General features: G+C 43.2%; 1 protein-coding gene across 1 annotated transcript; it reads right to left on the bottom strand.

Moving 5' to 3' along the window:
- Window positions 1–710: 710 nt before the first annotated feature.
- Window positions 711–16,794, bottom strand: zcchc10 (zinc finger, CCHC domain containing 10). Its single transcript, XM_038796033.1, has 4 exons — window positions 16,676–16,794; window positions 12,538–12,699; window positions 8,370–8,408; window positions 711–4,835 (listed from the first exon to the last, which is right to left on the bottom strand). Exons 1-4 carry the CDS (start codon window positions 16,714–16,716, stop codon window positions 4,580–4,582), a joined length of 498 nt encoding a protein of 165 aa, XP_038651961.1. The 5' UTR covers window positions 16,717–16,794; the 3' UTR covers window positions 711–4,579.
- Between the last annotated feature and the right edge of the window lie 3,916 nt (window positions 16,795–20,710).

Below are 20,710 nucleotides of genomic sequence, written 5' to 3' on the forward strand. Positions count from 1 at the left end.
TTCCTTCGAACATGGGACAAACGAGCTGAACTCAAGGGGCAGTTAGTTGACTGCCCTTGACGCCAAGGCAGCATTTGATCAAGTGTTGCATCCAGAAGCCCTTAAAAAAAAATCAAAGTCAATAGGATGAGGGGGAAATCTCTCCATTGGCCGAAGTCATATCCAGCACAAAGGGAAGATGATTGTGGCTGTTGGAGGCCAATCATCTCAGTCCCAGTGCTTTGAAGCAAGAGTTCCTCAGGATAGCGTCCTAGGCCCAACCATCTTCAGTTGCTTTATGAATGACCTTTCCTCCAGCATAAGGTCGGAAGTGCGGATGTTCGCTGATGATTGCACAATGTTCGATACTTTTTGCAACTCCTCAAATACTGAAGCCATGTATGTCCAAATGAAGCAAGAGCTGGATAACATTTAGGCTTACGCTGATAAATGCTCAGTCTTTCACTGCCACTGAAGCAAAATCCTGCTATTCTCATCTCAGCAGCACCATGGGTGTACTTGCACCAGATGGACTGCAGCAGTTCAAAGCAGTGGCTCATCACCTTCTCCAGGGCAATGAGGGATGGACAAGTGCTGGCCTTGCCAGCAACCCCCACTTCCCATGAAATATTAAGATAATTACAGACCTATCTCCTTAGGTTGTGTGTATTTGAGCATAGATCAAATGCAGTTTCTATGATTCGATGTTTTAAGAAGTTACGCCACCAATATTCATATTGTAATATTTTTATTTAAAAACAAAGGGCATAAATTTCAATTAATACACACATAGAAGTAACAATTGGCTTTTAGAATGTTTAACCCACATCATACTAAAATACAGGAAACACTTTTAAAGATTTATATAAATATGAAAATCTGTTTTAGACAAACAGTGAAACATACAAAACAGCCACACAATGTTCCATGAGATTTTACTGCACAGTTCTTTAAACACGTTCTAGGCTGTCCCTCCATAGAAAGATAATACAAGGAAGCATGATATACAACTTTTTTTTAAAAAAAGGCCCATGCCACTAAAAACTAAAGCAAGGATAAACATTTTGTTTTAGATGTTAATAGTACAGTTTGATGACACTGGGTAAATTCACTACATGGCATAAAACTAAGCCATATAAATTAGAACGGTCACGAGTTCACTTGCTTGCATTTAGACGATCTCAGACAAGTTTGTACTGGAGTCGTCATAATGGATAATTATGAAGTGATACCTGGTAGTAATGTTGGTCAAGCATAGAATCAGGATGAGTCGTCTTGCATCCTGTCTACCATTCCCCAGTTTAAAAACCAGTGAACACAGTCTGTGCTCAACAGGGGAATAAAGCCAAATGTGGCAAATTTACAGAAGATTGCCTGCAGTCAAGGTATTGTATCCCAGCAAGAGAAAGTATCTTATAGAAGAGCGCAATTTAAACCTCTAAATCAACAAAAGCAAATTAAAAATACTATATTTCTATATAACAATTATATATACATGTTGAGTTTTCATGTCACTCGAGGGCAAAGGTTCAAATCACACCAAGGACAGATATTTCATACGTATTCATAATTTTGCTGCTGGTGACATGCCTGAATAGCGAAGGAAGAAAAACAGAATCTTGTGACAGCGTGCCTTCTCTCTTGTTGAAGCATGAAGCCGCATATATAATTAGGTGAGCAAAGAAACAAATAGATGGCAAAACCTGGACTGCGGTTGCTCTAAAAGTGGGAACGAACGGTAGCTGGGAAGCTTATGAGTGCTGTAAATTATGCACATAGGTTTTCCACAAATCTATAGCAATTACATTTTATTCATAGTCTGGTATTGTTTTGAAACAATTTTAGGTTTCCAATAAAGGGATGGAGCAGTTGCCATTGAATTACACAGGTTTCATAAACAAAACAATAAATTTCAGCTTAAGATTTGTAGAAGTTATAACAATTTACCTTTAGTATTGTGTCGAAGGAATTATTTTATCAATGTAACAGTAAATGAAAGGTTATATGGAAGTAGACATTCTCCCCTATATGCAATGGTACATCACAAAAGTATCTGAGATTTGGTGGTGTGATGAAAATCAGACACTTCAAAACACTTAAAATATTATGAAATATGGGTACATCTAGCAGGGCAAAATAGCTTTCTAAAACTAGGCCAAATGTTTGCATCATTACATAAAAAAGTTAATTTGGCAGATTCAGTTGGATATAGCAACTTACCAGTGACTTACCAAACAGAATTTCTGATCATATAAGTATTACTAACGGGTGCCACTAACTACAAGAAGCTTGTCAACAGGAAATAAGAGGCAAATCATAAAGCCAAGTTGGTTTCACTCAGCACTGGTAAATTTATGGCAGGCTACACATCTTCCATCTTGGCAAAAATATGTCATGATGCAAAGGGATATGAATGAGACGTAAGGGCATGAGGGAGGTACTAGCCAGAGGGGAGGGGGGAAAAAACAAAAGCACAATCGTGTTCAATTAAAATAAACCTCTGAGCTAACATCATACTTAAAACTAATAGAACTTTTATTAAAACACCATGCTCAGGTATTCAAACATTTAATGTACTCCTGTACTTTACAGCTATAATTGTTTTTGTATTATCTTCATATGAACTATTGTACTCTGTTTGACCTGCAGCATCACTTAGTGCATAGTTTGTTGACAGGATACAAAGAGATTGTGAATAATAAAGTGAAATGCATAAAAGTGCTGGTCGAATATGTTGAAAAGGAACACAAATGTACACAGGAACATACATTTATTGATGGCCATGTTTATAATTATTATAAAGTGCTGTTCTTTATTTTTTAAAAAGGGACAAAAACAAGTTATGGAAAATGATTCAATCTCATGGCCTGAATTTTTGGATGGCAATGGCCCACAATACCCCGCCGACTCCGACAGACCTGCTGCCATTTTGTGCTCGAACAAGCATTGATTTGCAGCAGGCAGGGCTTTTTGCTGCCACCAGGAGGAAGCTCTGCCTTTGAGAGCAGCCGGCCAATCAGATTAGCCAACAGTAGTGCAGATCTTGCGCTGCAGTGGCCGGAAGAGGTACTGCAGCAACATGACTGGGACTAAGTGTTGGTACATGGACACCAGCTAGGTAGTAGGGTACTGGGGGGCTGCGAGGGTGGTTTTGCGATCCCCGGCGATATGCTGGGACAGGGTGCAGAGGTTTCCAGGAACTCATGGGATGGTGTCCACTGCAATAACCTGCACGGAGCACACAAGGCTGGCTTGATTGTTTTCCCTGTGTGGCTCAAGGAGTTTGATCTCCCCTGCGAACTACAGGGCTATTACTATGTGTATATAAAGTCAGCCAGATAGGAATCGACTGACAGAGGAGAGCCCGGTAGTCTGACTGGGCCCCTTTGTACATAGTACGTGTTATAAATAAACATCTTCTTAATATTACTCGCCTCTTTTCTGTCTTTATGTAACCCACCATCAGAAGCTCCCTCCCCTTTCCTGCCCAAGATGTAGGTTGTTAAAATTTTCTATTCCCTTTGCCCCCTCTGACTGATTATTTATTTGTAAATTAAAATGACGTTGTTTCCCTTTGAATGTAGATGATTTTCAATTTTCCTCTTCTGTACCCCACTCGGCCACATGTACTTGACTCTCTCATGCCAACTGAAAATATTTCCAGAGTCATTTTTTTAATCTTTCTGGCTAATTTTACAAAAAAGGTGTACTGAATCCAGATCAAAATCACAGTAATCTGTTGACTAAACCACCTAATCTCTATTTAGTTGAATGAATTTACCGTTTAAAATAAACATAAAAAGGGAGACAAGAGTCTTTTGCGCACAAGAATAATTGTGTGATTTGGAAAGAAAGAGAAAAAGAACAGGTAATGTACAGGTTAAACATTGTTGTTGCCTTATCTTCCTGTGAACATTTTCCCCAAGTTAGGAAAAATTTCAATAGCCAGGTTAAGAGGAAATACAATAGCTCTGTTGGACATTTGGGTTGTTTTGATAAGGTAATAAAAATTCACTGGACAAAGGGTCAACATAATTTAAAGCTCACCACTAAAATAGGAGATTAGGTGGTTTTTAAATATAGATCCACACATTTAATAAGATATGGAAAACAAACAAAAAGTGGAAGGACAAACCATAACTACATTTTAAAGATAAATAGAAGAGCAATTAGAAAGGGCAAGGATAAAGGACTAAGTGGATAGCTTTTTCAGAGCTGCTACAGTATACTGCAGTCTGTATGGCATAATTCCCGCACTGTAAAGTTCTATTCTATAGCCCAGAGGTTTATTTCTTATAATCCGGGTACTTCGACTACTTTGGTGTCTGCATGTTTCCCCCACTCATTTACTAGAATTCAGAGAATAGGAATGCAGTGTGCACTGTAAAAGAAAATATACTTTTAAAGGAAAAAGACAACTATCAAATTTGCAGACAAATATTAAATATGTACTGCATATCTGATCCATAGTTTGTCTACACTGATCCAGAGCATGGGAAGTTAGTTTCTGGTTTTAATTACCATAAAAGAAATACATCTACTGCTTTTAACGGAAAAAAAACGTTGGTATGAAATTGCCACAATTCAAAAGGGAGTACTGTCACGATTTCCTCCTCTTTTTTGGTGGCTCTTCATCAGAGCTGCTAATACTACTACTGGAACTAGAGTCAGAATCTGAATCAGAAGACGATGTTTCACTGGATGATGATGTTGAGGAAGACGAGGAACTGTCAGTCGATGAACTCTCATCATCACTGCTGCTGCTTTCTGATGTGGAGGAATTTGATGATGTTTCGCTGTCTGAAGATGAATCAGTGGAAGAAGTGCCGCTACTGCTGCTACTGACACTTTGAGGCCTTGAAGTAAAAAGTAAATATACAGGGCAGTTAACTACTTTTCTTGTTTTACAACCAATGTAGACATTGCATGTCGTGTAAAATTCCTGAAGTCAATACAAGTATTGACAGCATATTGTTCAAGACAGCATACTTTTTATGTGTGTAGATCATAGTGTGTCTGTGCATCAGTTAACGATTTTCTTATCCATTAGTTTGCAGATAAATTTTATTTCTTTCCAAAACAAACCATATTTAAGACTGGTTAAAAGTCCTTTAATTTTTGCACGTGCAAGCAAAATAACTCCTAAATAAGTCCTAAATATTACAAATACCTAAATTTTTGATTTCTGAAGAAGAAAATCAAAACTTCATGTTGCTAGATATAGGAAAAATATAACACTTCAACAGATAACTGCATATTCTGTTGACTATAAAGTTCAACACGGGTGTCCACAATCCAAGAGTTGCATATATCTCTGAAGTTACTTGACCACAATTTAATGTACACTACATTTTGAAGAAGAGTTCTCCAGTGTCCTGTCAACATTTGGTCCCTCAAGCACTGCCCACCAAATACAGATTATCTGTTTTTTAAAAACTAATTGTCATTTGTGGGATCATTCTGCGTCCAAATTGGCCATGAAGCCTGATAGAATCGTAGAATTAACAGTGCAGAAGGAGGCCATTCAGCCCATCGATGCTGCACTGGCCCTAGGAAAGGACACCCTAATTAAGACCACACCTCCGCCCTATCCCCATAACCTAGCAACCCCACCAAACCTTCTTTGGACACAAAGAGCAATTTATCATGGCCAATCCACCTAACCTGCGCATCTTTGGACTGTGGGAGGAAACTGGAGCACCCGGAATAAGCCCAAGCAGACACGGGAGAACGTGCAGACTTTGCACAGACAATGACCCAAGCTGGGAATTGAACCTGGGACCCTTGAGCTGTGAAGCAACTGTGCTAACCACTGTGCTACCATGCTGCCCTTCTTGAACATTGTGCCGTTGTGCAATATGCTCTCTATAAAATACTCTGCAATCATCATCTTGCCTCCTACATCATCTGATAAACTACTGGTTTGATGTTAGTACCGAACAATACCTACATCAATGAATTCTATCTATCTCAACTTGCACAATTCTTGTGCTCGGAGTTTCTTTAGGTTTCATTTGAGTGTTCAAGGCAAGAAAAAACATAACAGATATATAAATACGGCACAACATGGTAATTTTGTTCATTGGTCAGGATTAGTAATGAGAAAAGATAACGGAAAGATAAAAAGGCACTTTTGTTCATGGATAATTCACATACACTTTTGGTATTCATAAGGCAGAAATTAGGGAGGCGGTGTCATAGTGGTATTGTCACTGCACTCGTAATTCAGGGTAATGCTCTGGGGACCTGGGTTTGAATCCAGATGGTGAAACTTGAATTCAATAAAAATCTGGAATTAAAAATCTAATAATGATTAAGAAACCATTGTCAGTGGTCGTAAAAACCCACCTAGTTCACTAATGTCCTTGGCCTATATATTGACTCTTAAATGCCCTCTGAAATGGCCTGGTGAGCCACTCAGTTCAAGGGCAATTAAGGATGAGCAATAAATACTGACCAGCCAGCAATACCCACATACCATGAATGAAAATGTTTTAAAAATCATCTTTTCTCAATCCAATGGCCGCTATATGTCCAGCATTTTCCGTTTTTATTTCCAATTCCCAGTTTCTTTTCATAATTTTATTGGAGATCAATTTTCTTCATCTACTGTTTTATTTTCAACATTCAAAATGTGAAGACTGTGGTGTTGGCCTGCTGTAATTAATTCCAGTGAAATTAATTCCATTTCAAAGTTTTGCTGGCATCAGGATAATATTTAACACAAACATATGCAACTGTCAGACAGAACACCATATCCTGTGAACGAATTAAAAACCTGGCGCATGATTTAATGGGGAAAATAAACAGATTTACGTTTTGGGCGTGCTTAGCGGGGTGTTTCTTGGTGCCCACAGCGCTGATATCGACCCCGCTATCAAACAGGACTCTCTTTTTCTGGCCGCAGCGAGGAACACCCTGCCGAGGCAGCACTAACCTTAAATTTCCTGCACTGACGAATGCAGCCTCCGGACCTCCACAATGCCCTAACCTACTTGTAAGGGGGTCCTCGAGTCCCCTGACCCCACCTCATAAGGGCAGGACAACCCCAGGCCCGATCCCCAGCACCGGTATCCTGCTACCCAGGCATCTGGACACTACCAGTCTGGAAGTGCCAATGTGGCGGTGCCCGGTTGGCACTGCCAGGGTGCCACCTTGCCCAAAGCTCCTAGGCGCTCCAATGGCCTGGGAGTCACGCCTAGGTGCACATTTATGTGGACCAGTGCTAATCGGCGCTACGGCAAGGCCTCCCAGGCATGGACTTTCGATCCCGAGCCTTAGGAGACTGCGGCACAGACATATTTACCCGAGGCTAACTGCTCACTTAATTGTGTAAATCTGGGTGCCGTCAGTGAGGGCGAGATCCAGATCTCATTAGATCTTGTGAGGCGTCCCAAGCATCGCAAATCTCACGAGACTAACGGCCTTGTTGTGTCCCTTGTCGTGCTCGACGAGGCCGGACAATCGCATACCTGTTCACTGAATCGGTTCCACAGGAGTCATAAGGCAACTGTTTACCATCAACCCAGAAAAAAAGGCAAAAACCAATTTAGGGAAAGATAATTTAGGGAAATACCACTTCAAACCCTGAAGATAAACAGAACAAGTTCCACAAGACCACTGATAATGAGGCACATCACCTAACATTTTATCTACCTCTTGTACAGTACTTTTAATCTTAACTTGGAACTCAATCAGCTCCCTTCTGAATGTTTGGGCTGAATTTGAACTCTGCACAAGCTGGTAATTTGTTCCTCAAGGAAAAGGAAAACCTCCCAAACCTAGTTCTTAACCTAATTCTGTACTTACTTACCAACGTGACACTCTTCTCCCCCATACCCTCCTCCCAAATTGGCATTTAGCACTGACTTTGTTCTTACAATTTCATGTTGACACCATTGTTCCTTCCTTTAATTCCACAATGGTACTTTCCTGGCTGTAGTGTGGCTTCAGGCTCCTCCCCCTGCCTTAGTATGCAGTGGTATTGAATTACTGGGAATAACAGAAGGTAGGAAGTGGCATTGGTGGGGGAAGAAAAAGAATCAGTTGACACAGATTCTCCCGGAATTTGCAATATTACAATCACTTGTTACATAATTGGGAAAAGGGAAGAGAAAAAGTCTATGCCCATTCTGGATGTGAATTCCCAGTTTTGGAACAATTCCTGCACTAAAATGTGCAGTGACCTTTTGGAACTGGAGTAGGAAGAAAGAGCTGGCAGTAATATTGGTACTGGAGAGATTGGGGAATGTTGCGAGGTACCGAGAGAGTGGGCAGGCGAAGGGATATTTTGGGATAAGTACTCTGTGGTCCGGAAACCTTCAAAGATACTTTTTGTACTGTGGGTTAATGGAAGAATTGTGATAAGCTTGCAGTTCTCCGGTCGTTACCTTTTCTTCTTCATCTTGTTTTCTGTAATTCCTTGTCCACTGTTGGAAGTTAAAACAAGTAACTGTTTTAGTTTAAGATTGCAATATTAAACATTATATATCTTATCTAATGATGGACACAACCGTGACATTTTACTGTAAACTGTGAAGTAAAGTTGTTACTCTAACATATCAAAGTTGAGACTTGTGGTGACTACACAAATTTGTATTTTTGGAAGACATCCTCCTCCCCAACCCCCAAATTTATTTTGAAAATTACCTCGAGACAGGCCACATATAATAAAATTAAGAAGTCAATTTTAAGATTGTCTATTTGAGCACAAGCAAAAATGGACAAACTTAAGATGGCCTTTAATTGAAAGAGACCACAATATTTAAAGCAGGGATGCATTAAGAATTCTTGGGCCCTGGACACCAAGAATATTTGAGGCTCCTCAGCATGGCACATGAACTCAATAGCTTTTTCTTTCTCCCACTCACTCCTGAAATGATGGTGATCTTTACTGCAGGACAGCTCTCTGTCAACCTATAACTTTCCAATGCATACTACGTATCTGAGCCTGCAAAGAAACTCATAGCCGAATCCATGTCTGCATATTCACAGTTTCCAGCAAAGCTAACTTGATAACGATCAGAAATGGTAATCTTAGTTCACTTTCGCACCTCCCTAGTTGGGGAGACAAAATTAACCTCTCTACTATTATCTTGGTGATCACTCTGCACAAGTAGAGTTACATTGACTCGACCAATCAAATTGGCAAAGGTAGTCTGGAAAGATATATTGGCATTGGAGGCAGTCCAGAGAAGGTTCACTAGGTAGATCCTGGGTATGGAGGGATTTTCCTATGAGGAGAGGTTGGGACTGTACTGACCGGAGTTTAGAAAAATGAGAGACAACCTTATTGAGCCATATAGGATTCTCAGGGGGTTTGGCAGGGTAGATGCTGAGAGTTGTTTCAGTCTAGGACCAGAGGGCATAATCTCAGAATAAGGGGTCCCATTTAAAAAAGAGAGGAGGAATTTCTCCTCTCAAGGGGTAGTGAAGCTGTGGAATTCTTAAAGAAAGTATTGGAATCTATTACGGTATTTTGAATAATGAACTTAAAAAAGCATATTGTGGTTTTAGGAAAGGGAATTTCTGTTTAACATATTTATTGAAGATGCAACTAGCAATGTAGATAAAGTGAAACCAATGGATGTAGTATACTTGGGATTTCCAAAAGGTATTTGATAAGATGCACTCAAAAGGTTAATATACATGGTGCACGATTTAACGGCCCGACACGCCTGACTTGGTGATGCGACGAGGCCATTGAATCTCACGAGGTCTCTTGCGAGATTCACAAAAATGTCTCGCGAGGTTCAACGGAAGTTTGTGAGATGGAGCGATTTGGTCCCGTCCTCGCTGGGTGTAAGTGTGGCCTCGGTAGGGCGTTCCTCGCTGAGGCCAAAAAAACCAGCAAAGTGCCGTTAAATAGTGGGGCCTTTCTTGAAGTTGTAGGGGCCAAGAAATGTAGCTGAAACGGGACTCTGTTTTTGACGTGTTAAATCGTGCCCGAGATTAAGGCTCATAGAATTGGTGCGATACATAAGCATGGATAGAAGATTGGGTAATGGACAAGAAGCAGAGAGCAGAGATTATTAAAAATTCCACTCTTCTATTACGACCAAAGTGAGTAACCTCACACTTCCCACCCCCCTCCCCCATTATACACCATCTGCCAGCTTGTTGTCCACTCACTTAACTTGTCTCCATCTCTTTGCAGTCTCGTTGTGCCCTCTTTTCTGCCTGAAAGGATGGTAGTCGCAACCCATACAACATTTAAGAAGCATTCAGATGAGCACTTGAAACCCCACAACATACAAGGCTGTGGGCCAAGTGCTGGAAAATGGGATTAGAATAGATAAGTGCTTGATGGCCAGTGCTGACACAATGGGCTATAAAACCCGATGACTCTATAAATTTTCAAGTTGTGACTCATGGAGTGCCACAAGGATCAGTGCTGGGCCTCACCTATTTATAATCTACAGCGAATAATGTATCAAAGTTTGCTGGTTATGTAAAGTTAGTTAGGATTGTAAACTTTGAGAAGGGGTGCACCTGGGGGGACAACTATACGACATGTGGCACTAAGTTCAAAGTGGGCCGTTAGTGGTGTGTGCAGCTGCATGGCTGCCTTGCTGGCTGCAGCAATGTTGTTCTGTGCCCGCCTAAAGAAATTCGGCACGTCTGCATCAACTCTCACAAACGTATACAAATGTGCCCTAGAGAGCATCCTATCCGGCTGCATCACAGCGTGGTATGGCAACGGCTTGGCCCTAGATCGCAAGATACTCAGCCCAACGCATCACACAAGCTTGCCACTCTCCCACTGATTCTATCTACATCTTCCACTGCTTCAGGAAGGCAGCTAGTATTGTCAGAGACCCCTCCCAACCAGGCTTTGCCCTCTTCCAGACCCTTCCATCGGGCAGAAGGTACAGAAGTATGAAGACCCGCAAATCCAAACATAGGAATAGCTTCTTCCCACAGCTACTAGACTCAGTGACTCTCTCTGACTGATCTGTTCCCTGTAAAAACACTATTCACGACGCCCTATGCTGCTCTTGCATTTGCTTTAGAACATAGAACAGTACAGCACAGAACAGGCCCTTCGGCCCTCGATGTTGTGCCGAGCAATGATCACCCTACTCAAACCCACGTATCCATTTGTTTGGCCCTAGTTCCGTACTGTAATCAATCACTAGTTGGCGATGTACTTTGTCGATTATTCTTTTTGTCCACTGTGTATGTACTGTACTGGCTGCAGAAAAATGCTTTTTACTGTACTTCGGTACTTGTGACAATAAATCAATCAATCAATCAATCAATCAATCCACCCCAATCCCATAGTCCACCTCCTGGCCACCCCCACTACTCCCCCCGGCAGAGGCCCGCACCCCCCCCCCCCCCCCCCCCGGTGAATGGCACAACTGTCAGCAAACTATGGCGATGTTGGACCCCCTCTCCCTCAGCAGTCGCCACCCCCTCTCTCTCCCTCAGCAGTCGGCATGCTGGTTTCACAAATTTTAAAAGCACAAGTGAACCACGCTGTCGGGAACTCGGCCCATCGGGAGGCCGAGAATCACGGAGGCCTCAGAGAATACCGGGTCGGGCCCGCTAGTATTATGGAAATAGTGTCTACTGTATGTGCGTATGGAACGCATTGACACCGCTGTCGAGGTGATGGAGAATTGCAATTTAGCATCAAATCAGCGCCTGCCGTGATTTTGGTGTCAGAACTGATTCTCCACCCAATCGCGTTTCCCCGATTTCGCCATCAGCTAATGGAGATTCCCACCCAACGCATTTAATTTGGTCTCCAAACTTAGGGGAGGATATATTGCAGTGGAAGCAGTACAGCAAAGGTTCACTAGGTAGGTCCCTGGGATGAGAGGGTTAACTCATGATGCAAGGCATAGTATATTGGGTCCATTTTCTCTGGAATGTAGAAGAACGAGATGTAATGTTTTTGAAACATTCAAGATTATGGAGGGGCTTTACAGGGTAGATACTGAGAGGTTGTTTTGCCTGGCTGGGAATCTAGAACAATGGAGCACAGTCTCAGGATTAGGGGCAAAGCTTTTAAGATTGAGATGAGGAGAGATTTCTTTACTCAATGGGTTATGAAAGTGGCATAATTGAAAATCTTTAAGGCTGAGATGGACAGATTTGAGATCTCTCAGAGGATCAAGGGATATGGGGAACAGGTGGGAAAGTGGAGATGAAACCCAAGTCCAGCCATGATCAATCATAGTGAATAGCGGAGCAGACCAGACGGAGGAATAAGATCTTCTCCTGCTCCTATTTCTTATGTATCTGACTAGGGACCAAACCAGGACCTTTCTGCCCCACACAATAGGGCTGGAGCTCAGTGGGCTAGACAGCTGGTTTATGGTGCAGAAGAAGGTCAGCAACGCGGGTTCAATTCCCGTACCAGCTGATAATTCTGAATTCTCCCTCTGCTTACCCGAACAGGCACCGGAATGTGGCGACTAGGGGCTTTTCCCAGTAACTTCATTGCAGTGTTAATGTAAGCCTACTTGTGACAATAAAAAGATTATTAATTATTATAATAATATAGTGCATGAGCAATTAAAGCAGGTTTTAATATGAAACCACACTTACCTTGGTGGCAATGCTAGTTTGTTTTGTTTTTCTTTCAAAGTCTTCTTTAACTGCACTGTCCTTGAGGGTCTATGTAGATACTTCCGTTTTCCAGTGCACTCATAGGTCCAGTGGCCAAATTCTAAACATTTCTGACATCGAACATGCTGTTTATTTGCTTCCCTAAAATACAGAAACCAGAATGTATTAATTGCCTCATTTCAGAGGTGGCACAGCAAACACGTCATAGAATTTACAGTGCAGAAGGAGGCAATTCGGCCCATCAAGTCTGCACAGGCTCCTGGGAAGAACACCCTACCCAAGGTCAACACCTCCACCCTATCCCCATAACCCGGTAACCCCACCCAACACTAAGGGCAATTTTGGACACTAAGGGCAATTTATCATGGCCAATCCACCTAACCTGCACATCTTTGGACTGTGGGAGGAAACCGGAGCACCCGGAGGAAACCCACGCACACACGGGGAGGATGTGCAGACTCCGCACAGACAGTGACCCAAGCCGGAATCGAACCTGAGACCCTGGAGCTGTGAAGCAAATTGTGCTATCCACAATGCTACCGTGCTGCCCATAGACATTCAACAATCAATTGATTAATTTAACAAATTTTATCAATAAAGAAATTCATACACTTTGGAACTAAATAATTTACACTTAATTAACACCAAAATGTTTTTTAATTTTCAAAGTGACAGTTAATTATAACCCCACCTCTTTTTGGAGATAGTTAAAATCATGAATCTCAACTGGAATAACAAAGCTAATACTGAGATTTTTTTTACTTGGGGGGTGGTGGGGAAGTGTTTAGCTTGTGATTATATTTGCTTGCATGCAGAAAATTATCAAGGGCAATGAAAAGATACTTGATGCCAACAATCTGTTCACAATTGCAAAATAACAGACAGCACATCAATGCTGTAAAACACCTTTCTCATGCATTTGCTTCATTGAAATTAATCCACGTGGTTACTTGAACAGCCTTGCCATCGAACAAAGTGCAAAGTTAGAAATAATACAGAATTCCTTGGAGTAAATTAAAGTTCACTTTAACAAGAATATTTTGCACTCACCCCATAAAAGCATTATAAAAAATACATTATATTTAAGGAGAGAAAGGAGAAAAGCAGCCTGATGTGGAACAACCAATTTTCCCAATGTCCGCTCATACAGCAGTGATCACTTTTGAAGATACCTAAAGAAACAGATCTATATTTCCTTCTTACTATTAAATTTATCCTATGCTTGTTCCAAGTGGTACTGGCACGTGTAATTTACAGCTTCCAATTAATTTATTGAAGCATATATGGTGGTCAGAGAAGTTAAACGTTTCACAGAGGTCACCCGTAACTCCTACTTTCACAGAGATTAATCATCTACATTTTTTTGGCTGGTTTGGGGGGCTGGGGGCAGGGAAAAAATAGTCTGTCTTGTAAAAATGTCAACTTTTTAACACAGTATGATTACTGCAGTACTTAGCAAAGGCAGTTTATTAAAAATAACATATTTTTACACAACTTCAAGGCTCTTTGGGCTTGTTCACTTAATTTTAGTAACACTAAAATGTTACTTTAGTAACGAGTCAAATAAATTTGAAAGTTCATTCAGCTCTTCCCGAGACACCTCTCTTGCTTTCTTAGCCCTATTAAACTACAATCACTCATCTGTAGTTGCAAATGGCGTGATAGCACAATGGTTAGCCCTATTGTCTCACAGCGCCAGAGGCCCGGGAACGATTCCGGCCTTGGGTGACTGTGTGGAGTTTGCAAGTACTCGCCTTGTCTGCATGGGTTTCTCTGGGTGCTCTGATTTTCTCCCACAGTCCAAAGATGTGCAGGTTAGGTGAATTGGCCATGGTCAATACACGGGGATAGGGCAGGGGAGTGGACTTAGGTAAAAGTGCTCTTTCGGAGGGTCGGTGCAGACTCAATGGGGCAAATGGATTCTATGGAGAAACCTCCCTTCCTGTTCTCGAATCTTTGAAAAAGTTGTCATTTTCCAGATATATGCTGATCTCTTCATCAACTCCTTGAATCTTTCCAATCAGCTTTATGCCACCAAAACAACCCTAATCAAAGTCACGGGCAACTGTGACAGCAATGTGTTATTCTGCTTCCTTCATCCTCTCTAGGTGACCACAAAATCCTTCTCCAATGCTTTTCAAACTCAGGGGGACTGCCTTCTCCTGGTTCTCCTTGTAACTATTCTTTTGCAGGAGGAACATCTCTACAAGTATACCTTGCTTTGACTCACAATCTAATTTTAGCTCATGCTTGTGAAGTGCCTTGGGATGCCTTTCTACACTCAACATATTCTATAGATGCAAGTTATTGTACTCCAACCATCAACTTCTTCCTTGAATTTGGTTCAAAATAATGGAATCAATTGACAGAAGCATTATTTGTTGAAAAAATAATCTAGTAAAGAAAATACAGCATTGGGTTGGAAAGGGACAATACTGCCTGATCAAGTTTATCAATTACCCGGAGGAATTGACAACTTGAAGTGGACTGTGGAAATTCTATAATGTGGGATTTCAAATGGCATTTTACAAAGTGTCACCTAAAATTGAGCTGAAAACGAGGGAAGTCAAGGGTAAATATTCAGAATCAATAAGAGATTGGCTGAAGGATAGAAAGCAACAGGTACTTGTCAGAATACATCTGTCATAGTAGGTGCAAGTGATAAATAGAATGGCTGATGAATAGCTGGGAGAAACCTGGGCATCATATCCTGCAGAGGAAGTACTTGAAAGATGATCTTGAAATATATAAGATAGTCAAGGGTTTGGAAAAGGTGAAATCAGAATATTACTTTAAGATACAAGGGAACACAAGTCAAATTGGAAGAGAAATTTAACGCTGATGAGAAATTATTTTTCACACGGTGCCGGCATGGACTGGATGAGTTAAATGGTTGTAACCTTTCTATGCATACATGGAATAGACATCCCAATGCCACTGTGGAGGCAAAAGAAACCCTGGAAATGCTTAAGAAACCATTACACGCTTCAATGGCAATAAAGTGGGCTATTTTTGGCTGGATGAAACTAAGCTGATCATCCTCATCTGTTGTGATTTTTACAATCTAAAACAATTACTTACAACTTAACAATAATCATAACTTAAAAAATTTTTAAAAAAAAGAGTATCCAATTCATTTTTCCAATTAAGGGACAATTTAGCGTGGCCAAACCACCTACCCTGCACATCTTTGGGTTGTGGGGGCGAAACCCATGCAAACATGGGGAGAGTGTGGCACACTCCACACAGACAGTGACCCAGAGCCAGGATCGAACCTGGTATCTCGGCTGCATGACGCAGCAGTGCTAACCATTGCACCAACGTGCTGCCCTAGTTGCTTTCTTAACTAACCAACAATCACAGTGGAAATTTGAGCAGAGGAACCAGAGAGTTTAAAGAAAATAGTAATGCCCCCCAAATGCAGCTCATCTAAACAGTCCTAGTTTGTTTCAGAGCTAAAGAGAGGGGGAAATACCGTGTAAGAGGTGAAGCAGCTGGAGCAGAATAGAAGGGCAGTGATTGTTGGTAGCCCCTCGCCCTCCTCCTGGTTTGTTTTTGACTGCCTACAAGTTTTGTGGAGAGCGTTGGCTTATTTCCGACATGTAAACGTAAAATTAGGGTTACAAACGAATATTACAAACGAATTGAAACCCGCTTAAAATAAGGGGGGGGGGGGGGGCAGAAAAAATGACCAGCCCTCATTTTGAGTAAAACTCGCTTATGGGGGGTTAAAATGTAGTTTACTGGCGGACCGGGCACTTAATGCTAATTTAGAATCAAGCGAGTTTGTCAGTGTCTTAACGATTTGGGAGGACCGATTTCACCACTGAAATCTCCTTCACGACGACGGTCCTCCCCGAAATGAGGTCCTCGGCGTTTTTCCTCGCTGTGTGTGGAATTGAGTCACTCTCCATTTCAAATAGGAAACATCTGCTGTTTGTGGCTGGGGCATCACTGAGGCCCTGGGCTGAAGATGGGACCTACCTGCCTGCCCCCGCTCGCCTCGCCTTCCCGGACTTTACCTACCTCTCACCCACAGCATCGAAAGCAATCATTTCTGACTCGCTAAAGTGACCCTTACGGGAAAACTAGCCTTTTCTGAGAGTTGAATACTCACGCTTGCCTGCGAGCGATCAGTCTGTGCATAGGCGTCGCCATCTTAGTAATTCCCGAAATGCACCGGGACCGTCACTAAGCAACAAGCCTGAAGGTCCTGACCAACCCGTGGCAATGTCCTAGGCCTCAGCACCAAACAAACTGCATCAAACTCCATTTGCCTGATGGGGTTGGCTCAAAGACTGGTGATGAAATTCTCCTGAAAAATTACTCTGTTTCATTTTGGTTGGGAATCACGGGGTGATTTCTACCAGGTATATGGGCGCGATCCAGATGGCAATTCACCCACACTTAGTCATTTTGTTTTTGGAGCTTGAGGAGATTCTCACTGAAATATCCCACACTGAGAGCTTTTTTTCCGGAGTGGGGAACTAATGATGCCAGCAAGACTAGCGCGCCCATTTTAAAGGTTGCCCAGGTCTCAAAGTTAAAGTTGAAGGTCTCCCACACCCCCCACCCACGCACATCGCGAGCCCCCAGCCCCGTAGACGTGGGCAACACCCTCGACCCCAGAGGGGCAACATCCCCCACTTCCCCATCACTAAATATCTGCATCACCCCCTCCCCCAAAACACCCAGGAATGAGGGTGACCCAGCTCCACCCCATCTATCTGCGTCAGCATAGCCTGCCCACCCCCGTAAGTGAGCAGTCCCCGCTATGGGGTGGCGGAGGATCCCCCAACTTTAAGTCTACTCCAGCTTACTGCACCTCCCCCACCCCCATCCTTTCAACCTCCCCCTCCAGTTCAGGCTCCACCTTTCATACCCCACCTCACACCCACCCATCATACCCACTCTTCATACCCCTTTTCACATCCTCAACCATCATGCACCCCTTTGCGCCCCCCCCCCCCCCCCCCCGTTTCACCTCCCCCATCCCTTTCATGGCCACACCCCTTGGCAGTGCCCTTGGTGCTCCAGTGTGTCAACCTGACACCCCTGTGGTCAGCGCTGCCCAGATGGCAGTACAGTGCAAGAGCACTGTCCTGCCTTGTTCCCAACCACCTGGGGTCTCAAATGGCCCATTTTTGAAAACCAGTACTGATTCACACAGGCCTCACGGTGGGGATGATGAATCCCAGGAATCTGGAGACTCCAGCCTCGAACGGGATTTGCATTTTAAATCAGTTTTAAAACTTATTTAAATATGCAAGTCTGGTTCACGCTCAATGAGGGTGTGAATCAGATTACGCGGGCATCATGTGCCGGGAGCATCACGATCGGTTTGGAGCTTGGCGTGAACCCCGGGAATAGTGGAAGGTGCACTGTCTGAATGCGGAGGAAGAATCCCACCCTGGATTTGAGATGATTTTGCTCTGTTTTGGTTAAAAGGCAACCTATTTAACCAACCCTAATAGTAATGGTTTAAGAATTGGGATTAGATTTAGGAGCTGGTGTTAACTTCAGGGGTTTGGTTGGGTTAGGGTTAAGTTTCAATGTTCGCATTAGTATTAGTGTTATGCGTTAGTGTTAGCATTAGGAACTGCTGATGGCAACTATAGACACAATCTTCTATTAAACTAGCAAAGGGAAAACATTTATTTGAAACCTGTAATGTAAATATTTTCAATGGAAATCCTTGTGTAACTATTTGGTCATAATGCTTGTAGCGTATTACAAGATCTGAGTATTTTGTTATGGTACCCTCTTTGCTGGGAGGTGTGAATAAAGTTAGTTCAATAATAGCTATTACAATCCCAGACCAGACCCAACATTTGCCAGGATACTGGACAGAAACCCCAATATTTAATTTAATTTATAAGAATGTGACGAAAGGCCACTTTGCTCCAGGTGTGACTCCATGCACAAGTAGGGATATGGTATATTAAAACAAACTTTTATTATTAACACAGTATTAAACTAACTTAAATATCATATAAGAAATAGCTTATATTTACTAGTTAAACAATGGTTAACAATAAAATGAAATGGCGGCATGTGGCGCAGTGGTTAGCACTGGGATTGCGGCGCTGAAGACTGGGTTCGAATACCGGCCCTGGGTCACTGTCCGTGTGGAGTTTGCACATTCTCCCCATGTCTGCATAGGCTTCACCCCCACAACCCAAAAGATGTGCAGGTTAGATGAATTGGCCAGGCTAAATTGCCCCTTAATTGGAAAAAAATAATTGGGTACTGAAAGTTCATAAAAATTTCAAAAGAAAACAATGAAGTGAAACACTTTAACTTCTAACTGCTATCTTTTTTTAAAATCTCCAATCAAGCAAAACCCATCCCAGGTCAAAATCCATTTTTAAATACAGTTCGCTCACACAGAAATACTTTCTGTATGGAGATTTCTTGGAGAAATTGTTTTGAGAGAGAGATCCTTCAGGAAACAGCCAGAAGATTATTGCCTGTGTGAAACTATTGTTTAACTTCCAGCATTTGGAAAAACGCTCATGGGCTGGATTCTCCGCTTTTGGAACTATGTCCCCACGCCGGCGTAAAAACAGTGGAGTTTTACTCCTGAAGTTCCTGCAAAAAAGTTGAACAAATTCATAGCCCTGCAGGGGGCCAGCAGGAACCCGGAGTGAATCTCACAGCTTTTGCTGCAGACACGGGCCCCGGCACTTCCGGGTCAGAGACTGCGCATGCGCATGGCGGCGGCCTCCAGTGGCCACGCCGTGCTCCATGGCGGACTTGGACCACGGAGCCAGACTGAAGAAAGAGACACCCTGGTTGGCCAAGCGCCCGATCCTCAAACCCCGCACATTAAATCCCCGACCGTCTATAAGCCCCCCCCCCCCGGCCTCCGATCCGACTGAGTCTGCAGCCGCCGCATGAGCATCCTGACCGGCAATAGCAGGTTAGTTCCACACCGTTGGGAACTCGGTCGGTCGGGAGCGGAGGATTGCTGAGCGGGCCTCTGGCAATGGCCTCCCAGCGGCGCGGCATATTCCCTGGTGATTTTCGGTGCCGGGAGAATTACTGAACCGGGGCGGACCCGATTAAGGCGTCAAGCTGGATTTCTCCGCCCCGGCACAGGCCGCGATTTCGGTGTCGGGCTGCGGAGAATCCAGCCCCATGTTCTGTTCACAGCAAAATCTAAACAGAAGCTCAAACCTGACTGCTCCAGCCACTGTTTCCTCCCATTAACGACATCATCTCTATCCCACGACCATCTTATTTTTTTAAATTAAAAAAAAAAAATTTTTTATTGGAATTTTTTACAGAAAATATAAAAATTTAACAACAAACAATAATATGCAACAAACTACCCCATAACAACCGTAACACCCCCCCCCCCCAAACCATATCAACACATGTATCCCATCCCCCCACCCCCCCAACCCCAACAAGAGAACTTAACCATAAATTAAAATTAAATAAATCCAATTTAAATAAAATAAACAAACATAGTCATCGTTCCCCCCCCCCCCCCCCCCCCCCCCCCCGGTTGCTGCTGCTACTGTCCCAGAACCCTATCGTTGAGCCAGAAAGTCGAGGAAAGGTTGCCACCGCCTGAAGAACCCTTGTACCGATCCTCTTAGGGCGAATTTGACCTTATCTATGTCATTGATCCAGGTCTCCACACGCGGGGGGCCCCGCATCCTTCCATTGTAGCAAGATCCTTCGCCGGGCTACTAGGGACGCAAAGGCCAGCACACCAGCCTCTTTCGCCTCCTGCACTCCCGGCTCCACCCGCAACCCCAAAAACCGCGAGTCCCCATCCTGGCCTGACCCTGGATCCCACCACCCTTGACACCGTCCTTGCCACCCCCTTCCAGAACTCCTCCAGTGCCGGGCATGCCCAGGACATATGGGCATGGTTTGCTGGACTCCCTGAGCACCTGACACACCTATCCTCACCCCCAAAGGATCTACTCATCCTCGTCCCAGTCATGTGGGCCCTGTGCAGCACCTTGAATTGAATGAGGCTAAGCCGCGCACACGAGGAGGAAGAATTAACCCTCTCCAGGGCATCAGCCCATGTCCCGTCTTCGATCTGTTCCCCCAGTTCCCCCTCCCACTTAGTTTACAGCTCCTCTCCTGACGCCTCTTCCACCTCCTGCATAACCTTGTAGATATCGGATAT

Source organism: Scyliorhinus canicula, chromosome 4 (genome assembly GCF_902713615.1).
Source record: "Scyliorhinus canicula chromosome 4, sScyCan1.1, whole genome shotgun sequence".
NCBI lineage: Eukaryota > Metazoa > Chordata > Chondrichthyes > Carcharhiniformes > Scyliorhinidae > Scyliorhinus > Scyliorhinus canicula.

Bases quoted from the DNA above. Each gene is read 5' to 3' on its own strand.
- zcchc10 (XM_038796033.1), bottom strand. From the start codon at position 16,716: ATGGCGACGCCTATGCACAGACTGATCGCTCGCAGGCAAGC. The intron at 12,700-16,675 runs GTGAGTATTCAA...TCTGTATTTTAG, and splicing joins CTGATCGCTCGCAGGCAAGC to GGAAGCAAATAAACAGCATG. The intron at 4,836-8,369 runs GTAACGACCGGA...TTTTACTTCAAG, and splicing joins AACAAGATGAAGAAGAAAAG to GCCTCAAAGTGTCAGTAGCA.